Genomic DNA, 18,414 nt, shown 5'->3' on the forward strand with positions numbered 1-18,414 from the left:
TACCGAGGACGTGGAGGAAGGAGGAGAAAGACAAGTCTGTTTTATTGTATGAGATAAATATAGCCATGCTATAACTTCTTAGTTTATTAAAAATAATATAGGTATTGTTAGAGCATGTTTATTGCAAGTCTCTTAGGTTGGAGTTCTTAGCGTAATATAAAATACGGTTTCTTAACTTTTAACTAAAAAAAGCTAAGAGACGTCTCTTAAATAAGAGATATAAAAGACGTCTCTTAGCTTTTTTAGTTAAAAACTAAGAAACTGTATTTTATATTACGTTACCTTTACCTGCAATAAACATACTCTTATAATTGTTGCTAAAGAAAAAACAAAGTATTGTTATAACTGTAAATTAAGTGCATGCATATATCATGTCATATGTGATGATGATCTATTTTTATGCTTTACTCATACATATATTCAGTCATACAATATAAAAAAATTGAAGAGTACATTTATCTATCACACACAGATGTTATATATTTTCTAAATGAGACCGCTCATAAAAGTGGGCTAGAAATTAAAAATATACAAAGTGAGCCAAAAATTAAAAATATACAAATTGGGCTAGAAATAATGAACAAATTAGGCTATGGGAAAAAGAGAATAAATATTATAAGAAAAGAGGTTAAAAGCCTATAAGGATAGACTAAAAGCCCAAGACGGCATGTGACGATAACTCCCGATGCGGTTATCTTAATTGCGGTTTAATGTTATAATCCCGTACCGGTCTTTCCGGTTCGCTAGATCTTCTATAAAACTCCATATGCCTTCCCTCCACATCCACTAACCGACATGGAACAACCCCGGCAAACCTCGACGGCGTCTCAGCCACCGGAAACACCCTCTCAACCGTCGGAGCCAGCTCCAAAACCGGCGGTTTTATCCCAGATTCAGCAACCTCCTTCCACCAATCCGAATCCCTCCTCCGCGCCCTCTATTCCCTCTTCTCCATCCCCGCCGTCGCCGTCGCTCAATCCAAACCCTAATCCACCTCAATACACACGTCCGGTGACATCTCCGGCGACGCAACACCTCCCCCAGTCTCTGGGTCGTCCTCCTCCGCCGTCGTACTCGAGACCGTGGCAACCGCATTCCTCATACGCTCACTTCTCCTCCTCCGCGTCGTCGTCTCCGTTGCTATCTTCCTCGTCGGCTCCGGCCTCTTCGTCTTCTTCCTCTTCCTTGCCTGTTGCTGGACAGCAAAGAGGCGGTATGGCGATCGGCGTTCCAGCTTCTCCGATCCCGAGCCCCTCTCCGACTCCGGCGTCTGCTTTTCCGGGATCTTTTGGGCAGCAGTACGGCGGATTGGGTCGTGGAACTGTCGGAATGTCGGAAGCGAGTTCCAATTCAAGTGTCACGCAGGTTAGCGTGTGCCTTGTTAGCTGTAGTTAAAGCAGGGTTCAGAAGATATGAACTTTTGATGTGTGTGTTCAGGGTAGGATGATGCAAGGAACGCAGGGGATGGGAATGATGGGGACTATTGGCTCAGGTTCTCAAATGCGGCCAAGTGGGATGCCTCAGCACCAGCAGAGGCCGGCTCAATCCTCTCTAAGGCCAGCTTCCTCTCCGAGTAGTCCATCTCCTGTTCCCCAAGTAGGTGCTTTTGAATGTTCTTGTGATTTGTATAAGATTGTGCATGTGTGCGTTGAATATTTGGAAATTTAGATTGTGATTAGCTCATTGTGAAGAAGAAAATTTGGATTGAGTTGAGAATGATTATCACCTTATTAGCTCGATACTTTTGAAATACGAAGATATGAAGATTCTAAACGACCCAATTGGAAAGTAATCGTTTTTTCATCTGTTTCCTTGATTGATTGATTATTCCTGTATTTTGATGGCTGGATAGAGTCTTGGATGACCATCACTTGGTGTTATAGACACATCAGAGATTCATTGATGTCACACTATTGATCCACTTCACTTTGTGAAAGTTCCAGACTTTTATTGATAATCGCCTTGTTGATACGTTGTATTGGTTCCTTGACAGACGATCTTTTCTTTCATTGTTACTCTTTGCGTAAATATATTTTAATGAACATTGTTTCCAAACTCTTAACTTCTTATGTTTTTTACGGCAGAACTTTCAAGGGCATAGCCTAATGAGACCTTCATCTATTGGTTCTCCTGGTGTCCAATCCACCGGTGCAGCAAATCAACCGTGGTTATCATCTTCTGCCCAAGGGAAGCCTCCTTTGGCACCCCCTTCGTATAGACCGCAAGTAAATAATCCCTCCATGCCACAAAGATCCCATGTTCCTCAGCAACATCTTTCCACGTCACCAGCGGCTTCACAGCCTCAGCAACAACAACAACATCAGCTTCAGCCTCAAGAGCAACATCAACAGTTGAGATCTCCGCATCAGCCTTTACCTTACTCACATCAACCGCCCCGGGTCCAAGGGTCGGTGAATCAGAAGGCTGCTTCTCTGGCAATGCCGACCCAGCCCCCTGTGCCTCAACCAGGAAACCAAGCTAAAACAGTTTCAACAGAGAATGAGGAGTCTGATGATCGTATTCTGGGAAAAAGAAGCATCCATGAGCTACTTCAGCAGGTATCTCACTGACCTCTCTTTGTATTCTCAACTCTGGGAAGACATTTTGCATATTGACCGCGGAATAGATTAGTATTCTCACTCTCACGGCTTGATTATCACAACAATGATTGATTCTTGTCCACTTGGAATATATATATTTTTCTCTGAATTTAGTAATGCCTTGCCTATCCACAGATTGATCCGTCAGAGAAACTGGATCCAGAGGTTGAAGGCATCCTTGCTGATATTGCTGAAGACTTTGTGGAGTCAGTAAGTATCTCACACCACTTTGTTATCCAGCACTTTCTATATGAATATTGTGATTTAAGAGTAAATTTTTCTGTCTGCTGATGTGTTATTTCTCTAATAACTCCAGCTCGTTGTGTTTCCTTTTATACAGATCACAACTTTTGGCTGTTCTTTAGCCAAGCATAGAAAGTCAGATACTCTAGAGGCCAAAGACATCTTGCTCCATGTTGGTTAGTTCTTCTGATTGAAATTGTATGCCCATTTCTTTTGATTTCTGTTTCCAACTACGATGTTTGATTTCGTTTTGGTATCTCCCTTTCCCTAAATGTAGAAAGAAACTGGAATATCAGGCCTCCTGGTTTTAGCAGTGACGAGATCAAGACATTTAGAAAGCCAGTAAGATTCATTTACATATCTGTTCTCTAATCAATATGTCCAGTTTTTTAACAGGGAATTGTTAATTACCCAAGTTAGCTTCCTAACAACTCCTTTCGCTTTTTTCTTTGATAATGATTTGCAGGTGACAACAGATATTCACAAAGATAGACTTGCCGCTGTAAGTTCTTATGTTAATGCACAAATGATATTATAGCACCCAGTATTATTGCAACTGAGTAGGATAACAAAGAAGTTATATATTGAATTCTTTTATTGTTGACTTTGTATATATGTTGTTGTGCTTTGAAGGTAAAGAAGTCTATGACGGTAACGGAAGCAGCAAACGCCAGGTTCGGGCACGGGACGGCTAATGCAAGAGGAGGCCAGGCAAAGACGCCTGCTAATCCATTGGCCTCTACAACTTTCAATCACTAATCTATTAGAATAACCCTTCAATCTTGTTTGCTATGAAATTTTCAATTCAAGGTTAGAAACTTTTGTAACTTTTATCTTAATTCTGAAGGTTCAGCATAGATCTATACTTTTGAACCATAAGTAAAGTATCTTATCACCTTATGGGATCGAATTGATTCAATGTTATGCAAAGCACAAGGAATAAGGGATGAGAAATGGTTATGAATCCGGACTAGTTGGTATCATTAAACAGGTTCTTCTGATACAATGAAGCGTGCATAGCTATAGATTCAACTTTTTCTTCATCATCAATATCTTAGCCTTCAACGATCTTCACTGGTGTCCTGCAAGAGTAAAACCGAACAGATTACTTTTAAGACATGTTTTGTCAATAGGTTTTAGACAATTGATCTCCACATACCCGAAAGGACTCTGCTTGATTGATAAGAGCTCAATGTCAAGCTGCAAAATAAAGGTATCAGAACATGAACACCATTTTAAGGAGCAAGCAAAACTCGAACTGGTTCAGTTTTGTAACAACATAGCTTTGATTACCTCGATTGTTGCGTTTGGAGGAATCTCTTGCACTCCTTTCTTCCCATAAGCAAGCTCGGGAGGAACTATCACCAATCTCTGCATATCATATATACAAATATATAAAGACGTTTAAGTTTGAGGCCATCTGACTTCTATGAAGCCTTTAGGGTTTCAAGAACTAACCTGACCGCCTACACGCATCCCTTCAGTGCCAAGGTCAAGTCCTTTCAGAACATTCCCATTCTCTGATTGTCCAACGTCAAACCCGTAAGGCTGCAAAAACTCGTACGTTTATCAGTTAAAGGATCCTCATATATTCAAGTACACAGTAACGGATACTTGTGATACCGACCGTTCCACCTCCAACGCCGAGTCCTTGTCGACTTGTCATGAACGTTATCCCTTTCCATTTTGCAACATAGTGAACCTGCAACACAATCCCTTTTAGGTTGAACATCAAAACTTGTTCTAACCGTAAGCTCTTTTACATGTCGAACTATATAACCAGGAAACGTATTCACAAACCGTACTGCGACCCGAGATCCTTTCACAGCCTCAGCTCCATTGCCAACTTTTATATCATAGTACCTGCAACAAAACAAACAGAATCCAAAACCATACTAATGCGTTTTTGCCTTAAAAGACTCGGTCTTTCATTCCTTTCAGGTGGGAGTAAGACACTTTCAGAGATTGAATTCAAACGAAATCAGATGCATTAGGGTAAATATAGGATTCTAAACATTGCGAATGTTCTCATAAACGCAATATTCAACTTTGTATGAATGCATCATGATCTTGGTGTGTATAGTAAAGAAGAAAATTGCACGTACTTGAGACCGTTGGGGAGAGTGGTGAATTCGCTGTCCGGTATCTTAGATGCACGTAGCTGCAGATAATTGTATGTAAGAGAGTGATATGAATCAAGAACAAGCTTAATGTATATATCCATGCTTACAGCTCTTCTGCTGGTGCTTACGGCCTCGGATGAATCAGGTAACAGAATCCCAGACGCTGTTTTTAATTCAGACAACAACATATTTGAGGATTTTTTTATACACTGACTGAAACTAGCTTAAGCGTGGAAATGAAAAAAAAAAATGAATAGTATTAAAGGGAAAGAATCTAACCGGTGGAGAGGAGACATCCAAGTAAAACCCTTCTTCCTTCATAGCTCACCGGCGCCAGCGAAACGTCGGTCTCTGATCTGATGACTGTATCACCGCCTGGAGACGGTAACGAGCACCGATAAGATCTGGACTGCCTTCTTCCTGCAAGTTTGATTTTAAAAAAAAAACAATGCTTTTGATTGATTCCGTGTCTAATGTCTTGATCATTGGTTCAAAACGTATAGAGAGAAAGAGAGAGTGTACTTGACGGTAAAGGAATGGAGGAAGAAAGAGAATGATGGAGAGGGTGAAGAAGTTTCATTGTTAACATCCTTTGTTTGCTTAACAGATTGTTGTGTCTGAGTCAAAGAAGCTTTATTCTTCTGAGTTTGTTGTGTCTGTGGGAGAGAGAGAGAGAGCGAGAAGAAGAAGAGGGAAAGGGATAAAAACGGAATTCTCCTCCACACAAGTTTCGGATTTTCAGATTCTCTAACTAACCGGTACACACAAATTTAAAATTCTAAAACCGGTACGGTTTGGATGTGGTTATCAATCAAACCGAGTGAGTGTGCGTTATACAAATTTCGTTGCCCACCACAATCTCTCTCTCTCTCTAATCAGCCGTCATGGATTCCGTCAGGCTTCCAACGGCTCCTTCCACCCTCCGTTCCCAAATGCTAGGTCACACCTTACCCCATCGCCTCCCTCGCATTCCGCTACCTCCTTGCAATCGCCACTTCGAATCGAAACCTCTTATCGCGATCACTCGATCTCGGAACCGCGTCTCTCCGATCGCCGTCATCTCCGGAAACGAAACGTCCATATCTCCGCCGGATTCTCCTCCGCCGCGTCTCAAGGTCAATCCGAGCTCTCTGCAGTACCCCGCCGGCTACCTCGGCGCGGTTCCGGACCGCGCGAGCGATCCGGAGAACGGAAGCATCACCGAGGCGATGGAGTATCTGACGAGCATACTCTCCACGAAGGTCTACGACGTCGCGATCGAGACTCCGCTCCACTTGGCCAAGAAGCTATCGGAGAGGCTTGGCGTTTCGATGTTTCTCAAGAGAGAAGACTTGCAACCTGTAAGCATCACTATTCTTCATTAGGTTGATTTGTTACTGAATCATATATGAGATTGATTCTACATTTAATTGTGTGTTGTTGGTTTGTGATGGTTCAGGTGTTCTCGTTTAAGATTCGCGGAGCTTACAATATGATGGCGAAGCTTCCATCAGAGCAGTTAGCGAAAGGCGTCATCTGCTCCTCAGCTGGAAACCATGCTCAAGGAGTTGCTATGTCTGCTGCTAAGCTCGGCTGCACCGCCGTGATTGTTATGCCTCGTACAACCCCAGAGATCAAGGTTATTTGAATGAATCCTTGTTTTATCTGAAGTTAGTACAGTGTTTAAGAAATAGCTAGTTGGCAGCTCTAATGAAGAAGACTAGCTACTAGGTGGATTATTTATGCCTAAACGTCACCTAGGAGTCAACGAACTATTAATTTATTTTATATTTACATAAGATATTTTAGTTTTTAAGTTTAATTATGAAATTATTTTGATGAATTATTAAAATTAGAGATATAATATTTGTAGATTTATTTATATTAATTTAGTCCGCTTTAGAATGGTTTAAACCAATTTAAATTGTATAAGTCGGATTTTAAGAAAATTGTTTTGGCTACTATTGATTTACGGTTTATTTTAAAAACTGCAGTGGCAATCTGTGGAGGACTTGGGTGCGACGGTTGTTCTTGTTGGGGATACTTATGATGAAGCACAAGCATTTGCTAAGCAACGAGCTGAAGAAGAAGGTTTGACGTTCATACCTCCTTTCGATCACCCGGATGTTATCGCCGGACAAGGGACTGTCGGGATGGAGATCACAAGGCAAGCTAAAGGTCCTTTACACGCTATATTTGTGCCCATCGGTGGTGGTGGTTTGATAGCTGGTATTGCTGCTTATGTGAAGAGAGTTTCTCCCGAGGTACATTGTGCACTCTCTTTTGTTCTGTGATTATTTTTGCATTGTCACATCACTCTCTGTCACCTTATTGTGGCTATTTGTGGGTTACGCAGGTGAAGATCATTGGTGTAGAACCAGCTGATGCAAATTCAATGGCGTTGTCTCTGCATCACGGCGAGAGAGTGATATTAAATCAGATTGGTGGTTTTGCAGATGGTGTAGCGGTTAAAGAAGTTGGTGAAGAGACTTTCCGTATATGCAGAAAGCTGATCGACGGTGTTGTTCTTGTCACTCGTGATGCTATGTGCGCATCAATAAAGGTGACGTGTACATTTCGTCTGCAGAGCTGCATTGAGGCAGATAAATAGATGATCTTTTGTCTCTAACAGGATATGTTTGAGGAGAAACGGAACATATTAGAACCAGCAGGTGCTCTTGCGATCGCTGGAGCTGAAGCGTACTGTAAATATTATGGCCTAAAGGACGTGAACGTTGTAGCCATAACCAGTGGTGCAAACATGAACTTTGACAAGCTCAGGATTGTGACAGAACTCGCCAATGTCGGTAGGCAACAGGAGGCTGTTCTTGCTACTATCTTGCCGGAAAAGCCTGGAAGCTTTAAGCAATTTTGTGAATTGGTGCGTGTTTGGTATTACAGCATGTTAGAAGTTAATCCCGTTGCTGAGCGCATCTAATGCGGTACATTTGATCGATGCAGGTTGGACCAATGAACATAACCGAGTTCAAGTATAGATGTGGCTCGAGAAAGGATGCTGTTGTTCTATACAGGTAAGTCTATTCCTTAAAGTTTAATCTCTCGGGAGTTGTTGTTATTCGTAATCTAATCCACACAGTTTTGTTTTGTGTATTGCTGCTTAGTGTTGGAGTGCACACACCCGGAGAGCTCAAAGCACTAGAGAAGAGAATGGAATCTTCTCAACTCAAAACTACGAACCTTACAACCAGTGACTTAGTAAAAGATCACCTGCGTTACTTGGTGCGTCCTTAAGTCGATTTCATTTCCCATTGATTGATGCAAGTTTGATGTGTGACTCACACGTTGTATATTTCAGATGGGTGGAAGATCAAGTGTTGAAAACGAGGTTCTATGCCGATTCATATTCCCGGAGAGACCAGGTGCTCTAATGAAGTTCTTGGACTCTTTCAGTCCACGGTGGAACATTAGCCTTTTCCATTACCGTGCAGAGGTTTGTTTCTGAATCCACCATTTTTCACCATAAGAAAAGCTTTGTTGTAACATTGAGACTCGTTTTTACTATACAATGTTTCCTTCTCTCAAAACAGGGTGCGGCGGGGGCCAACGTGCTGGTCGGGATCCAAGTCCCAGAGAATGAAATGGAGGAATTTCGAAACCGAGCTCAAGTTCTTGGATACGAGTACGTCTTGGTAAGTGAGGACATCAATTTCAAGCTTTTGATGCAGTGATTTGGAGGTAGCTGTGATGGGGAAACCAAAACCGAGCAAGTAGAAGAACCCATGAGAGTCAGAGTCTTGGTTGTTATTGAGCTCTGGTCTTCTGTAAAACGTATCTGTGCTGCTCTCGGATCTATTGGATGTTACGGGCCTGTGTTATACTGGCCTAATGTGTAACCTTTATTTCAGCAAATAACCTATAGGGCTAACCTCCAATAAAACTTGTATGAAATTAGTTTTCTTGTGTGTTGTTAAGACGAGTGTACTTCTTAGTTATTTGTTGGTTAAATAGAAGAGGCCGTTAAAATATTGAGCTATAATCTTTTACCAAACTACTATAGATTTTCTTATATAAGTCGATGTTTCTTTCTTTATAATAAAGATTGATTTTCATGATATAAAATGTTATTAGGAAGAAAATTGTGCAATTAGCGCTAAAAAAAAAGAAGGTATATATATGTATATATATATATATGTCATTTAGATTTTAAAATTATGTTGGAATTCAAACAACAAATCTTATAAAATTAGGTATGGTTTTAGATTTTGGAATTTTTGGATTCCACTGTATTCCCAAAACCAGCACCTTGGTTTCGGCTTTGATTTGCACATGAAAATATCTTGCAAGCACTTCCCAAAAAGGAAACAAAAAATAAACAAATATAAACCACAAAACCATGGGTAGTTTTCAGACAGTCCCTTTGACGGCTCAAAACCAGCTGCTCTGTTTTCTCTGTTTTGTATATTTACCCGTCGTCTCTTTCTCATCCCTTTTGACTCTGATCCAGAAACCGCTTCACAAATTCTCTTCAACACCCACCGCTAAGCAAATTGCAAAAGTCGAACCCGACGAAGATACTATAATTAAAAAAAAAAAACTATTTCCTCTCTACGGAAGCGTCGATTGATCTATTGGTTTTTTTTTATTTGTTTTGTTTTTTGGTCTATTCGTAAATGAAAATTTTCAAAAACTTGGTTTTGTAGAATCTCGCTTTGATTAATTTCACTTGTCGCCGATTTTAGGGTTTGAATTAAATGGAATCTAATGTAATGTTCTCTGGGTTTAGTCCCACAACGTTAAGCCTCGAGACTCCTCAGAATCCTCCAAACCCAGTTCAGTTTCAGCATCCTCATCCGCACCCTTACACAGCCGCCAACGATCAGCAAACTCATCAACAACAACAACAACCGATGAAACAGTTATACCCTTACGCAGCCAAGACCAAACAGCTCTCGCCAATAAGCGTCGGCGGAGGAGGAGAAGAAGACGACCGCGGGTCGGGTTCCGGATCCGGGTGCCACCCGGAAGACAGCGCCGGAACCGACGGGAAGAGGAAAATCTCTCCGTGGCACCGGATGAAATGGACTGACACTATGGTCCGGCTCCTCATCATGGCGGTTTTCTACATCGGCGACGAGGCCGGTGGGTTGGGAGGAGATCAAACCGACGGGAAGAAGAAGATCAGTGGGGGGATTCTGCAGAAGAAAGGGAAGTGGAAGTCCGTGTCGAGAGCCATGGTGGAGAAAGGCTTCTCAGTGTCGCCGCAGCAGTGCGAGGACAAGTTCAACGACTTGAATAAAAGGTACAAGAGAGTCAACGACATTCTCGGGAGAGGCACGGCTTGTCGTGTAGTGGAGAATCAGGGTTTGTTAGAAGGGATGGATCATCTCACGCCCAAGTTGAGAGACGAGGTTAAGAAGCTGCTTAACTCTAAGCATTTGTTTTTTAAGGAGATGTGCGCTTATCATAATAGCTGCGGGCATTTAGACCAAAATCAGATCCCGGTTCAGTCTAAACCGGATCATAAGGGGTGTTTTCAGATGGCGATGATTGTGGAGAGAGAGGAGGAGGAGGGAGAGTCTGATATGGCGGAGGATTCGGAGACGGAGATTGAGGACACGGATGAGGAGGAGGAGGAGGAAGAGGAGACGAGTAAGAAGCGGAGGGTATCCGCGGCTGTGAAGCGGATGAGAGAGGAGACGGCGCGCGTGTTGGATGATCCCGGGAAGAGCGCGTGGGAGAAGAAGGAGTGGATGAGGAGGAAGGCGCTGGAGATTGAGGAGAGGAAGGTCGGGTACGAGTGGGAGGCGGTGGAGATGGAGAAGCAGAGGGTGAAGTGGATAAGGTATAGGAGCAAGAAAGAGAGGGAGATGGAGAAGGCTAAGCTGGAGAACCAGCGGAGGAGTCTTGAGACGGAGAGGATGGTTCTGGTTCTGAGGCGGAGGGAGATTGAGCTGACGGAGTTGCAGTTGGCGGGTAAACGGGTCGACCCGAGTTCAGCGACCGGGGTGAGATGATTAGTGTTAGGACTTTGTGTGTTTTGGGTTCGATTTATATAAAGTTTATTAGTTTCAAATCTGGATGGTGGTGCTTAGGATTCTCACGTTTTCGCCTAATCGGCACATTATATATTAGTAATTAAAACTTATTTAACGGATGATTAATTGGTAGGGTCAAGGGAAATTTATCTATTACTTCTATCAATCAATGTAAAAATGTTTAAATGGGATCAAAAACATAAACATATGCAGAGGGCCAGTGAGATTCTAAAGTCTAAACTATCCCAAATACTAAGGCAGAAAAAAACTAATCACACCCGGTGGGATTCGAACCCACAATCGTTTGATTAGAAGTCAAACGCCTTATCCATTAGGCCACGGGTGCTTTTGTTCAATGTATCAATACAAATCTTATACGAATCATATATACCATATTAAGAATAAATAATTTGCTAGTATGTGTTGGAAGGTATATGTTAATGTTAACAGTGAAACATGTTAAATTAATTTCACTGTTAAATTAATGTGCTATGTGTCATCGTTCAGTCTCTTTATATAGCCATATGATTTTCTTTGTTTTTATTAGTGTAATAGAGCTATCTTTATCTTCAAGACAAATATGTTTAATAATGAGACATGTTTATTTGACATAGATATTTTCATAATTTTGCCATCCATATTTTGAGAATACAGTCTATAAATCTATAGTATTTTGAAAATATTGATTGATGAGTTAAAATGTAAAGAATCTTTGTTTCAATAACACAAGAGTTGAATAGAATTGCAAAGTCTATAAACACTCAAGTTTTCTAATAACAAAATATTCTACAATGAATTACAAAATAATTACACAAATAACTAAAGATTTAAGTAGAATTATAGAATCATTGTATCAACAACAGAAAATTTGATTAAGACTTTAACCAATAACAAGAGAATCTTTAAATTCTTCAAATCTTTAAAAATTACTCTCCCACTAAATCCTCCTTAAACTAAACTTTGAGTCATTAAAACTCTATTTTTTTAAAAAAAATTGGTTGTTTTAACTCCCAATTTATGTTGACTTAGCCATTTAAAAAACCTAATTAGTCAAAATTTATATTTGATTAAAAAAATAAACACCATGAAATCCTTAACGATTCCATTTTGAGAACATATTAAAGTTTAATCTGATGATTAAAATCAACATATATTATTCTGTTTTGGATATCTTGACGTTAAATTCCTCTTGTATCAAGTCACGAACTTCTCGGGGACACAACAATACAAAATTTCAGTTATGTTTAATCTTTTTTCCCGATTTTGTATATCTACATTAAAGATGTATCTATCAAAAACAGTATATACAATAGATAAACTCGGTTCAATCCAAGTTTATGAGTTTAAGTTACGTTGATAGAGAGGTTAAGAGAGAGTTCGTAACTACAAACTTATCAACACAGTTGTAGGAAGTTTCAACTTTTAAATCAGTTTTGATGAAATAAATTGTTAAATATATTTTATAATAAATATACAGTGAAAAAATAGTTCATGATTGTGGTTATGGTTAAAGTCTAGTTCAATGTTATATCAACGGAAGATACAATTATATAGGATAGTTTTACTGGTTGTATAAATTCAAATGTTTCCATTAAATATAAACTATATCAAAATTTATAACTTTGATTTGTTTATGATACTATACCTTTATTTTACAATTTAATTATCAAAACTTTTAATATGTGGTAATGTATTTATAAATTCAACATTATCATTTTAATTTTTACATTACAGAATTAAAATCAATGTCAATAACATATGTTTAAATAATCATCTTTCTCATACATGTTTTGTTCTATTATCCAAAAAAATAAGTAACAGTACTCTCTTACGATCATCACTAGTAAAAATTTTAAATAGGACACATTCAAAAATATTAATCAAATATACATTATGAAATTAAAATTATATAATAGTTATAGATATAAGAAATATAATGTTTTGATTATTATGAAAATGTGTTTTGAAAAATTGATAAAATAGATCATTATGAAGAAAATGGTAGAATGGAGATTTAAAGGAACAAAGAAAAAGAGTAGATTAGGTCCTCTGATTACAGGGTGAATATGAGTTTCGTTGAATTGATTAATATGGTAAAAATGAAAATTTGGTCGAGTAAAATTATCTTGTTTACTCAATTTCGTTTTTTAGAAGCAAGTGAAATAGGTAGATAACAAGTAATTTTTACTTAGTATTAGTTATTAACAAAAAAATGTCTAATTTTATGTATGTCATGTTAGCTTTACCATAAATATTTTCATTAGACGAGTTTTGGTTTTATAAAATTTGAAGGTAATAGGTTAGATTTTGAGTAGAATATTATACTAATAAAATGAATCACAGTTCATTCAAAATCTTTCAAATAAAATAAAATTATAAAAGTATATTAAATTGAGTAACACAATACTTTAAATGTTCTATTGAAATCATTAGTTGAATAACCATGAATTTCAAATTTATTAATTAAGTAATTACAAAACCTAATAACATTAGATTGTAAAATATTTTAATGGGAAATTTTAAATACAATAACAAATAACATTAAATTTTGATAAAAAATATTTAAAATCATTTTTACTAGATTATAATATTATAATGATTAGTTGTAAATCCATAATTTATGTTTAAGCTATTTTTTTTTATCTTAGGGGAGCTCGACGGTTCATGTTTTTTTTGTTAGTTGAATCTTTCTCCTTTTGTTTTTTTTCCTATTACCGTTAATTAACATCATGTTTGATGTTGTTGCTTAGGTGCATTCAAATTGATAGTCAGTGATGTATGTGATGGCGTGTTGATGTTGATGAGAGTTCTATGAGCACTGAACTGTTATAATTGTTATTTTTGTCCATGTCGATTTTTAGAGGAGGTTTTGTATTAATTTTTCTCTCTTTCTAACACCAAATGATTGACCCACTTGATCTACACAGAAATTAATGTTAAGGTTTAGGCTAGCGTATCAAATATATTATGAATAAATTGATTATTTTGTGAATGATTTGAAGGTTGAAATGTCTTTTATTGATATTTCAAGTTGATAGAATGATGATAAACACAGTGTATGTGAATACAAGTGGGATTGAATGTAAAAACGAGTATAATGTTGATATCTGAAGCTTTTCTTTCTATTTCTCTTTCATTTATGTTCTCTTTTATAGCTTGTTAGAAAGATAATTATAACGGCGATGTGATCTTCGACGAGTATTCAGCATCATTAATGCCCTCTGATCTTTTCTATGTTTGAGTTGCCTATATCAGATCGGCGTAGACTCTCATCCGAACTCGGATGGACCTTTGTCTCTTGATTTTGGTATTGGACTAGACATTTGATCTCAGTTTGAAATAGAGTAAAATCTATCTACAACAAATATACACACACCAAAAAATTTCAGAATTTTAATGGAAGAAAATAAAGTTTTGGTAAACATATGTTTGGATGAACCTTTAAAATAATCAAATGAAATTCCTAAACATCAAAATATTATTCTAATCGAAATCTTTACAAAAATGTTACCCACATGAGTTTTTAGCATCAACTAAACCCGGTTAAAATTTACTAAAGGCTTTTTCCACCCTAACGGAACCGTTGACGGCCCATCTTTTTTTTTTTCTACTCCAAGTGCTCTCTCCTTCCGTTTCCGTTTCCGTTTCTTGTCCTATCACACACCGCTAAATAACGCCGTCTCTGGTGCTTGCCGCTGCCTAGCGCCGTGAACGTAACCCTAACGGCATGGCTTCCTGTGACGACGACTTCTCTCTTCTAGGAGAGGATCAATCAAACCCCAACCAACATCACCACCACCACCACAACCAGGTTCTCCACCACGCGCCGTACGCTCCCAGACGATTCGCCCCGAAGCTCTCGAACCAGCAGATCCACGTCCCTCATCACCAGAGCAACGGCGACGAGGACGACGAGCACCACGACGTCGTCGCGTCTTCCGCTTTTCACGGCGTGAATCCCTTCTCGGCCGACGAGAACTCGAATCCCTATGATAACAACAACGCGGCTGTGGAAGGAGGAGACGAGGATCTGGGCGCGAACAGATCCAGAATCGGCGGAGGAGTTCGTCTGGAGAAGAGGCAGAGTCAGGAGGAGCTCAGCGACGGAGGAACGACGAACGGCGGCGGTAGCTTCAAACGGCCGAGGACGTCGTCTTCCTCCGCCGGCGAGTACAGGAAAGATAGAGAGGAGTGGAGCGACGCGGCGATCACGTGTCTGTTGGATGCGTACTCTGACAAGTTCACGCAGCTCAACAGAGGGAATCTCCGGGGGAGGGATTGGGAAGACGTTGCTGCGACGGTGAGCGAGAGGTGTGAGAAGCTGATCAAGAGTGTGGAGCAGTGTAAGAACAAGATTGATAATCTCAAGAAGAGGTATAAGCTAGAGAGGCATAGGATGAGTAGCGGCGGAACGTCGGCTAGCCATTGGCCTTGGTTCAAGAAGATGGAAGAGATTGTTGGCAACTCCATGACCACAAAAGGTGCGTCTGATGAGGATAGAAGCGGCAGCTCGCTGGGGAATGCTGCCAAGCCAGCGAGGAGGTAATGCAGAGACGATCACATAGGACTGTTGTAGTGTTCTTTGTTCATGGTTTTGTGATTCTTGTTGTAGGTATCCTTTGGTGACGTATAACCCTGGGGTTCAGATTAATAACGTCAAGTCCAAGGCTACATCAAACCCTAGATGGCGAAGAGTGGTTTTGAAAATCAGTGGTGCAGCTCTTGCCTGCACAGGGCCTAATAACATTGATCCGAAGGTTTCTTACTGAGTTCTTAATCTTTTTGTTATTGTACTTGCACTGTGTAGGTTAGGCATTAAGTTATTGTCTTTGATTTGGTAGATCGTTGGTCTGATTGCTAGAGAAGTTGCAATGGCTTGTCGTCTTGGTGTAGAGGTAAACACTCGGTTCCAGATTGTGATTGTTTCTTCATTGCCCTTTTTGTTCAGTTTTATGATATTTATTAGTTCTTTTCTTCCAGGTAGCAATAGTTGTTGGGAGTCGGAACTTATTTTGCGGTGGTACATGGATTACTGCTACTGGTTTGGATAGAACCACTGCATATCATATCAGGTTTTACTTTTTCTAACTACATTAGTCAATTATGTCAATGTGTTGTGCTTCCCCTAAAACAATAATCGTAGACACTGTAAGAGCATTTTATCTGCTTTCATGATGTATCCATATAGGTTCATCATGTTCCAAATTCTCAAACATTTGTTTGTATTTTCATCAATGCAAATGCCCTCACTTATCATTATTGCCAAACATATTATAAATGGATTTTTCAGATCAACAAGTCTGTTCTATTTTTTTGTATTTCCTATATTATAGCATTATGAAGATGTGTTGTTCCGCTCACTAACTCTCTGTTGTGTACCAGTATGATGGCGTCTGTGATGAATTCTGTTTTGCTTCAGTCATCTCTGGAGAAAATGGGAGTTCAGGCACGGTTACAAACTGGAATTGCGGTTCAGGGGGTCGGGGAGCCGTACAATCGTCAACGAGCCACTCGACATCTTGATAAAGGCAGAGTGGTAATATTTGGTGGCATTGGTGCAACGCTTGGCAATCCACTTTTATCATCCGATGCAGCTGCAGCTCTTCGAGCTATAGATAGTATACCTTCTTTTACCCCCATTGTAGAGTTCCTTTGTTCAGTAACCGCAAACTAACTGGTCCGGACTTAAAATTTCTTGTATACATTACCAGTTAATGCAGAGGCAATGGTGAAAGGAACAAACGTGGAAGGTGTTTATGACTGCCATTCACAAGATAGTAACGCCACATTCGAGCACATAACATTTCACGATTTGGCTTCTAGAGGTCTTACAACAATGGACACAATGGCCCTTAACTTCTGTGAAGAGAATAGCATTCCAGGTCGAGATTTATTCCTCTCTTTTATCATTACTTTCTATCCACATGTAATGGTAAATAAATAAAAAATGAATATAATGTAACTGATCCTTCTCCTATGGTTGTAAAAACAGTTGTGGTGTTTAACTTTCTGGAAGCTGGGAACATCACAAAGGCATTGTGCGGAGAACAAGTGGGCACTTTAATCGACAGGACCGGGAGGGGTGTGAGTTAGTATGATGAGCCTTCATTCACAAACGCCTTTGCACTGTAACTTTATTTACTCCTTTTTTTTCTTCTTAAAGTAATTATATTCCATAGACGAAGATGACAAAAAAGAGAGAGGAGAATGCTTTCAGTCTCTTCACGGAGATGCTCTCCATTCACCAGACTTTTTTTTTTCCTTTTTTTACATCTGTTTTCATTGTTTGTGACATCTGAGTTGAGTTAAGTTAACATGCCGTTGTATATTCTTACTTGTCAGTATCATCTTTATATAAGTTAGGAATAGGTTCTTCATTTCTGTTCGAATTAAAGAAAACAAGAATTTGCAAGAAATTTGAGCAATCTAAAAGTTATGACTAAATTATAATCTCTGCATATCAATATTAGAATATTTACTTTACTATATAAGAAAAATTGTTTTGCCGCTTGGAACTGATAATTACGAGATTATGTTCGGAAGATAAAAAGCAAAATATAGAAATTTTTTTAAAAGCGATGTTTCGGTAATGTACGAGAAAGACAACGAAGGTGCTAGAATCTCCATCCGTTCTTATCCTCACTCTCTATATAAGCACTCTCTCCTCTCAAGAGCAGAGCAAGCCAAGTGTCGTGATTAGTCTGATTCATATTTACAAACGCAGGTTTAAGAGCGCGCCAACAAAAGGATGCAGACGGTATCGGTGGACGAGACCAAAAACACGGTCGTGCTACGTGCTGAGCACCGGGACGAGGAAGGTCGAAAGGTTGTCGATAAGTTCGAGTTGAAGACACGAAACCCGGAGACGATCAAGCAAGTTGAGAAGAAGCTGATGGAGAAAGGCGTGCAACGGATGGAGAGGCACCCAGCCGACGGGATCCCGCTCAAGAAACAGCCGAAGTCCGGTCACGGTGGGAAGTACACGTGGGAAGGGCCTGATCGGGTGGAGGATTACGAGATGCAGCCGGATCCGCCGGCCATCGATGAAGGTGATCCGAACTACGACGAGGAGCAGGCGAATAAGAATACAGGTGGTGGTGGTGGTGGTGGTGATGACGTGGCGGTGGAGCTTGTGAAAGGAGAGGTTGAGGTGGCGAAAGAGGCGCCGACAGGTGTTGCCAGGGTCGAGGTCGATCCTCGCTTGATCAGCTCTCCTTGAGCAAGCAAGAAAATGTTGGGGAAAATGTGAGAAGGAAGATAACTTTCGGGGTTTTTATTTCTAATTTCGAGCTGTTATGTTTTAATGTATTAGCGACGTGGAACATTATTTGTATAAAGAAATAATATGAGAAAAAGACAAAAATAGCATTAAATCAAGTTTATGTTCCCAAACTAATACTCAAAGTCAAAAGTCACAAAAATATCATTTAATTTTTTATCAAAAGTCACAAACTTAGGGTTTAGAGTTAAAGG

At 39.6% G+C, this 18,414-nt stretch overlaps 6 protein-coding genes and 1 non-coding gene across 7 annotated transcripts; 5 read left to right on the forward strand and 2 right to left on the reverse strand.

Annotated features, from left to right (window-relative positions):
- Positions 1–762: 762 nt before the first annotated feature.
- On the forward strand, positions 763–3,700 carry LOC106292492 (transcription initiation factor TFIID subunit 12). Its single transcript, XM_013728093.1, has 8 exons — positions 763–1,365; positions 1,438–1,596; positions 2,085–2,558; positions 2,736–2,810; positions 2,941–3,019; positions 3,121–3,185; positions 3,310–3,345; positions 3,477–3,700. Exons 1-8 carry the CDS (start codon positions 796–798, stop codon positions 3,600–3,602), a joined length of 1,584 nt encoding a protein of 527 aa, XP_013583547.1. The 5' UTR covers positions 763–795; the 3' UTR covers positions 3,603–3,700.
- A 23-nt stretch (positions 3,701–3,723) lies between these two features.
- On the reverse strand, positions 3,724–5,677 carry LOC106292499 (peptidyl-prolyl cis-trans isomerase FKBP16-4, chloroplastic). The gene is made up of 10 exons (XM_013728102.1): positions 5,489–5,677; positions 5,246–5,386; positions 5,074–5,129; positions 4,949–5,004; positions 4,649–4,706; positions 4,471–4,545; positions 4,302–4,391; positions 4,137–4,214; positions 4,003–4,043; positions 3,724–3,925 (listed from the first exon to the last, which is right to left on the reverse strand). Exons 1-10 carry the CDS (start codon positions 5,553–5,555, stop codon positions 3,898–3,900), a joined length of 690 nt encoding a protein of 229 aa, XP_013583556.1. The 5' UTR covers positions 5,556–5,677; the 3' UTR covers positions 3,724–3,897.
- Positions 5,678–5,809: 132 nt separating this feature from the next.
- On the forward strand, positions 5,810–8,931 carry LOC106292490 (threonine dehydratase biosynthetic, chloroplastic-like). The gene is made up of 9 exons (XM_013728091.1): positions 5,810–6,306; positions 6,405–6,584; positions 6,940–7,209; positions 7,302–7,508; positions 7,578–7,826; positions 7,907–7,977; positions 8,068–8,185; positions 8,262–8,396; positions 8,494–8,931. The coding sequence occupies exons 1-9, from the start codon at positions 5,851–5,853 to the stop codon at positions 8,632–8,634; spliced, it is 1,827 nt and encodes a 608-aa protein (XP_013583545.1). The 5' UTR covers positions 5,810–5,850; the 3' UTR covers positions 8,635–8,931.
- Positions 8,932–9,308: 377 nt separating this feature from the next.
- Positions 9,309–11,073, forward strand: LOC106292493. Its single transcript, XM_013728094.1, has one exon. It carries the CDS (start codon positions 9,658–9,660, stop codon positions 10,918–10,920), a length of 1,263 nt encoding a protein of 420 aa, XP_013583548.1. The 5' UTR covers positions 9,309–9,657; the 3' UTR covers positions 10,921–11,073.
- Positions 11,074–11,214: 141 nt separating this feature from the next.
- TRNAR-UCU lies at positions 11,215–11,287 on the reverse strand. The gene has a single exon. It is a non-coding gene; the product is annotated as a tRNA-Arg (tRNA).
- A 3,228-nt stretch (positions 11,288–14,515) lies between these two features.
- LOC106292491 lies at positions 14,516–17,322 on the forward strand. The gene is made up of 7 exons (XM_013728092.1): positions 14,516–15,483; positions 15,554–15,698; positions 15,783–15,836; positions 15,922–16,013; positions 16,324–16,559; positions 16,653–16,823; positions 16,934–17,322. Exons 1-7 carry the CDS (start codon positions 14,669–14,671, stop codon positions 17,032–17,034), a joined length of 1,614 nt encoding a protein of 537 aa, XP_013583546.1. The 5' UTR covers positions 14,516–14,668; the 3' UTR covers positions 17,035–17,322.
- Positions 17,323–17,605: 283 nt separating this feature from the next.
- On the forward strand, positions 17,606–18,173 carry LOC106292503. The gene has a single exon (XM_013728107.1). It carries the CDS (start codon positions 17,690–17,692, stop codon positions 18,158–18,160), a length of 471 nt encoding a protein of 156 aa, XP_013583561.1. The 5' UTR covers positions 17,606–17,689; the 3' UTR covers positions 18,161–18,173.
- The last annotated feature ends 241 nt before the right edge of the window (positions 18,174–18,414 follow it).

The sequence above is a fragment of the Brassica oleracea genome, chromosome C5 (genome assembly GCF_000695525.1).
Source record: "Brassica oleracea var. oleracea cultivar TO1000 chromosome C5, BOL, whole genome shotgun sequence".
Taxonomy (NCBI): domain Eukaryota; kingdom Viridiplantae; phylum Streptophyta; class Magnoliopsida; order Brassicales; family Brassicaceae; genus Brassica; species Brassica oleracea.

Coding starts and splice junctions, on each gene's coding strand:
- LOC106292492 (XM_013728093.1), top strand. CDS start 796: ATGGAACAACCCCGGCAAACCTCGACGGCGTCTCAGCCACCGGAAACA. Junction 2,559..2,735: donor TCCATGAGCTACTTCAGCAG/GTATCTCACTGA, acceptor GCCTATCCACAG/ATTGATCCGTCAGAGAAACT. Junction 3,346..3,476: donor ACAAAGATAGACTTGCCGCT/GTAAGTTCTTAT, acceptor TGTGCTTTGAAG/GTAAAGAAGTCTATGACGGT.
- LOC106292499 (XM_013728102.1), bottom strand. CDS start 5,555: ATGTTAACAATGAAACTTCTTCACCCTCTCCATCATTCTCTTTCTTCC. Junction 5,387..5,488: donor CTCCATTCCTTTACCGTCAA/GTACACTCTCTC, acceptor TCAAACTTGCAG/GAAGAAGGCAGTCCAGATCT. Junction 5,130..5,245: donor TGGATGTCTCCTCTCCACCG/GTTAGATTCTTT, acceptor AATTAAAAACAG/CGTCTGGGATTCTGTTACCT.
- LOC106292490 (XM_013728091.1), top strand. CDS start 5,851: ATGGATTCCGTCAGGCTTCCAACGGCTCCTTCCACCCTCCGTTCCCAA. Junction 7,210..7,301: donor TGAAGAGAGTTTCTCCCGAG/GTACATTGTGCA, acceptor TGGGTTACGCAG/GTGAAGATCATTGGTGTAGA. Junction 7,509..7,577: donor CTATGTGCGCATCAATAAAG/GTGACGTGTACA, acceptor TGTCTCTAACAG/GATATGTTTGAGGAGAAACG.
- LOC106292493 (XM_013728094.1), top strand. CDS start 9,658: ATGGAATCTAATGTAATGTTCTCTGGGTTTAGTCCCACAACGTTAAGC.
- LOC106292491 (XM_013728092.1), top strand. CDS start 14,669: ATGGCTTCCTGTGACGACGACTTCTCTCTTCTAGGAGAGGATCAATCA. Junction 15,699..15,782: donor CTAATAACATTGATCCGAAG/GTTTCTTACTGA, acceptor TTGATTTGGTAG/ATCGTTGGTCTGATTGCTAG. Junction 16,824..16,933: donor TGAAGAGAATAGCATTCCAG/GTCGAGATTTAT, acceptor TTGTAAAAACAG/TTGTGGTGTTTAACTTTCTG.
- LOC106292503 (XM_013728107.1), top strand. CDS start 17,690: ATGCAGACGGTATCGGTGGACGAGACCAAAAACACGGTCGTGCTACGT.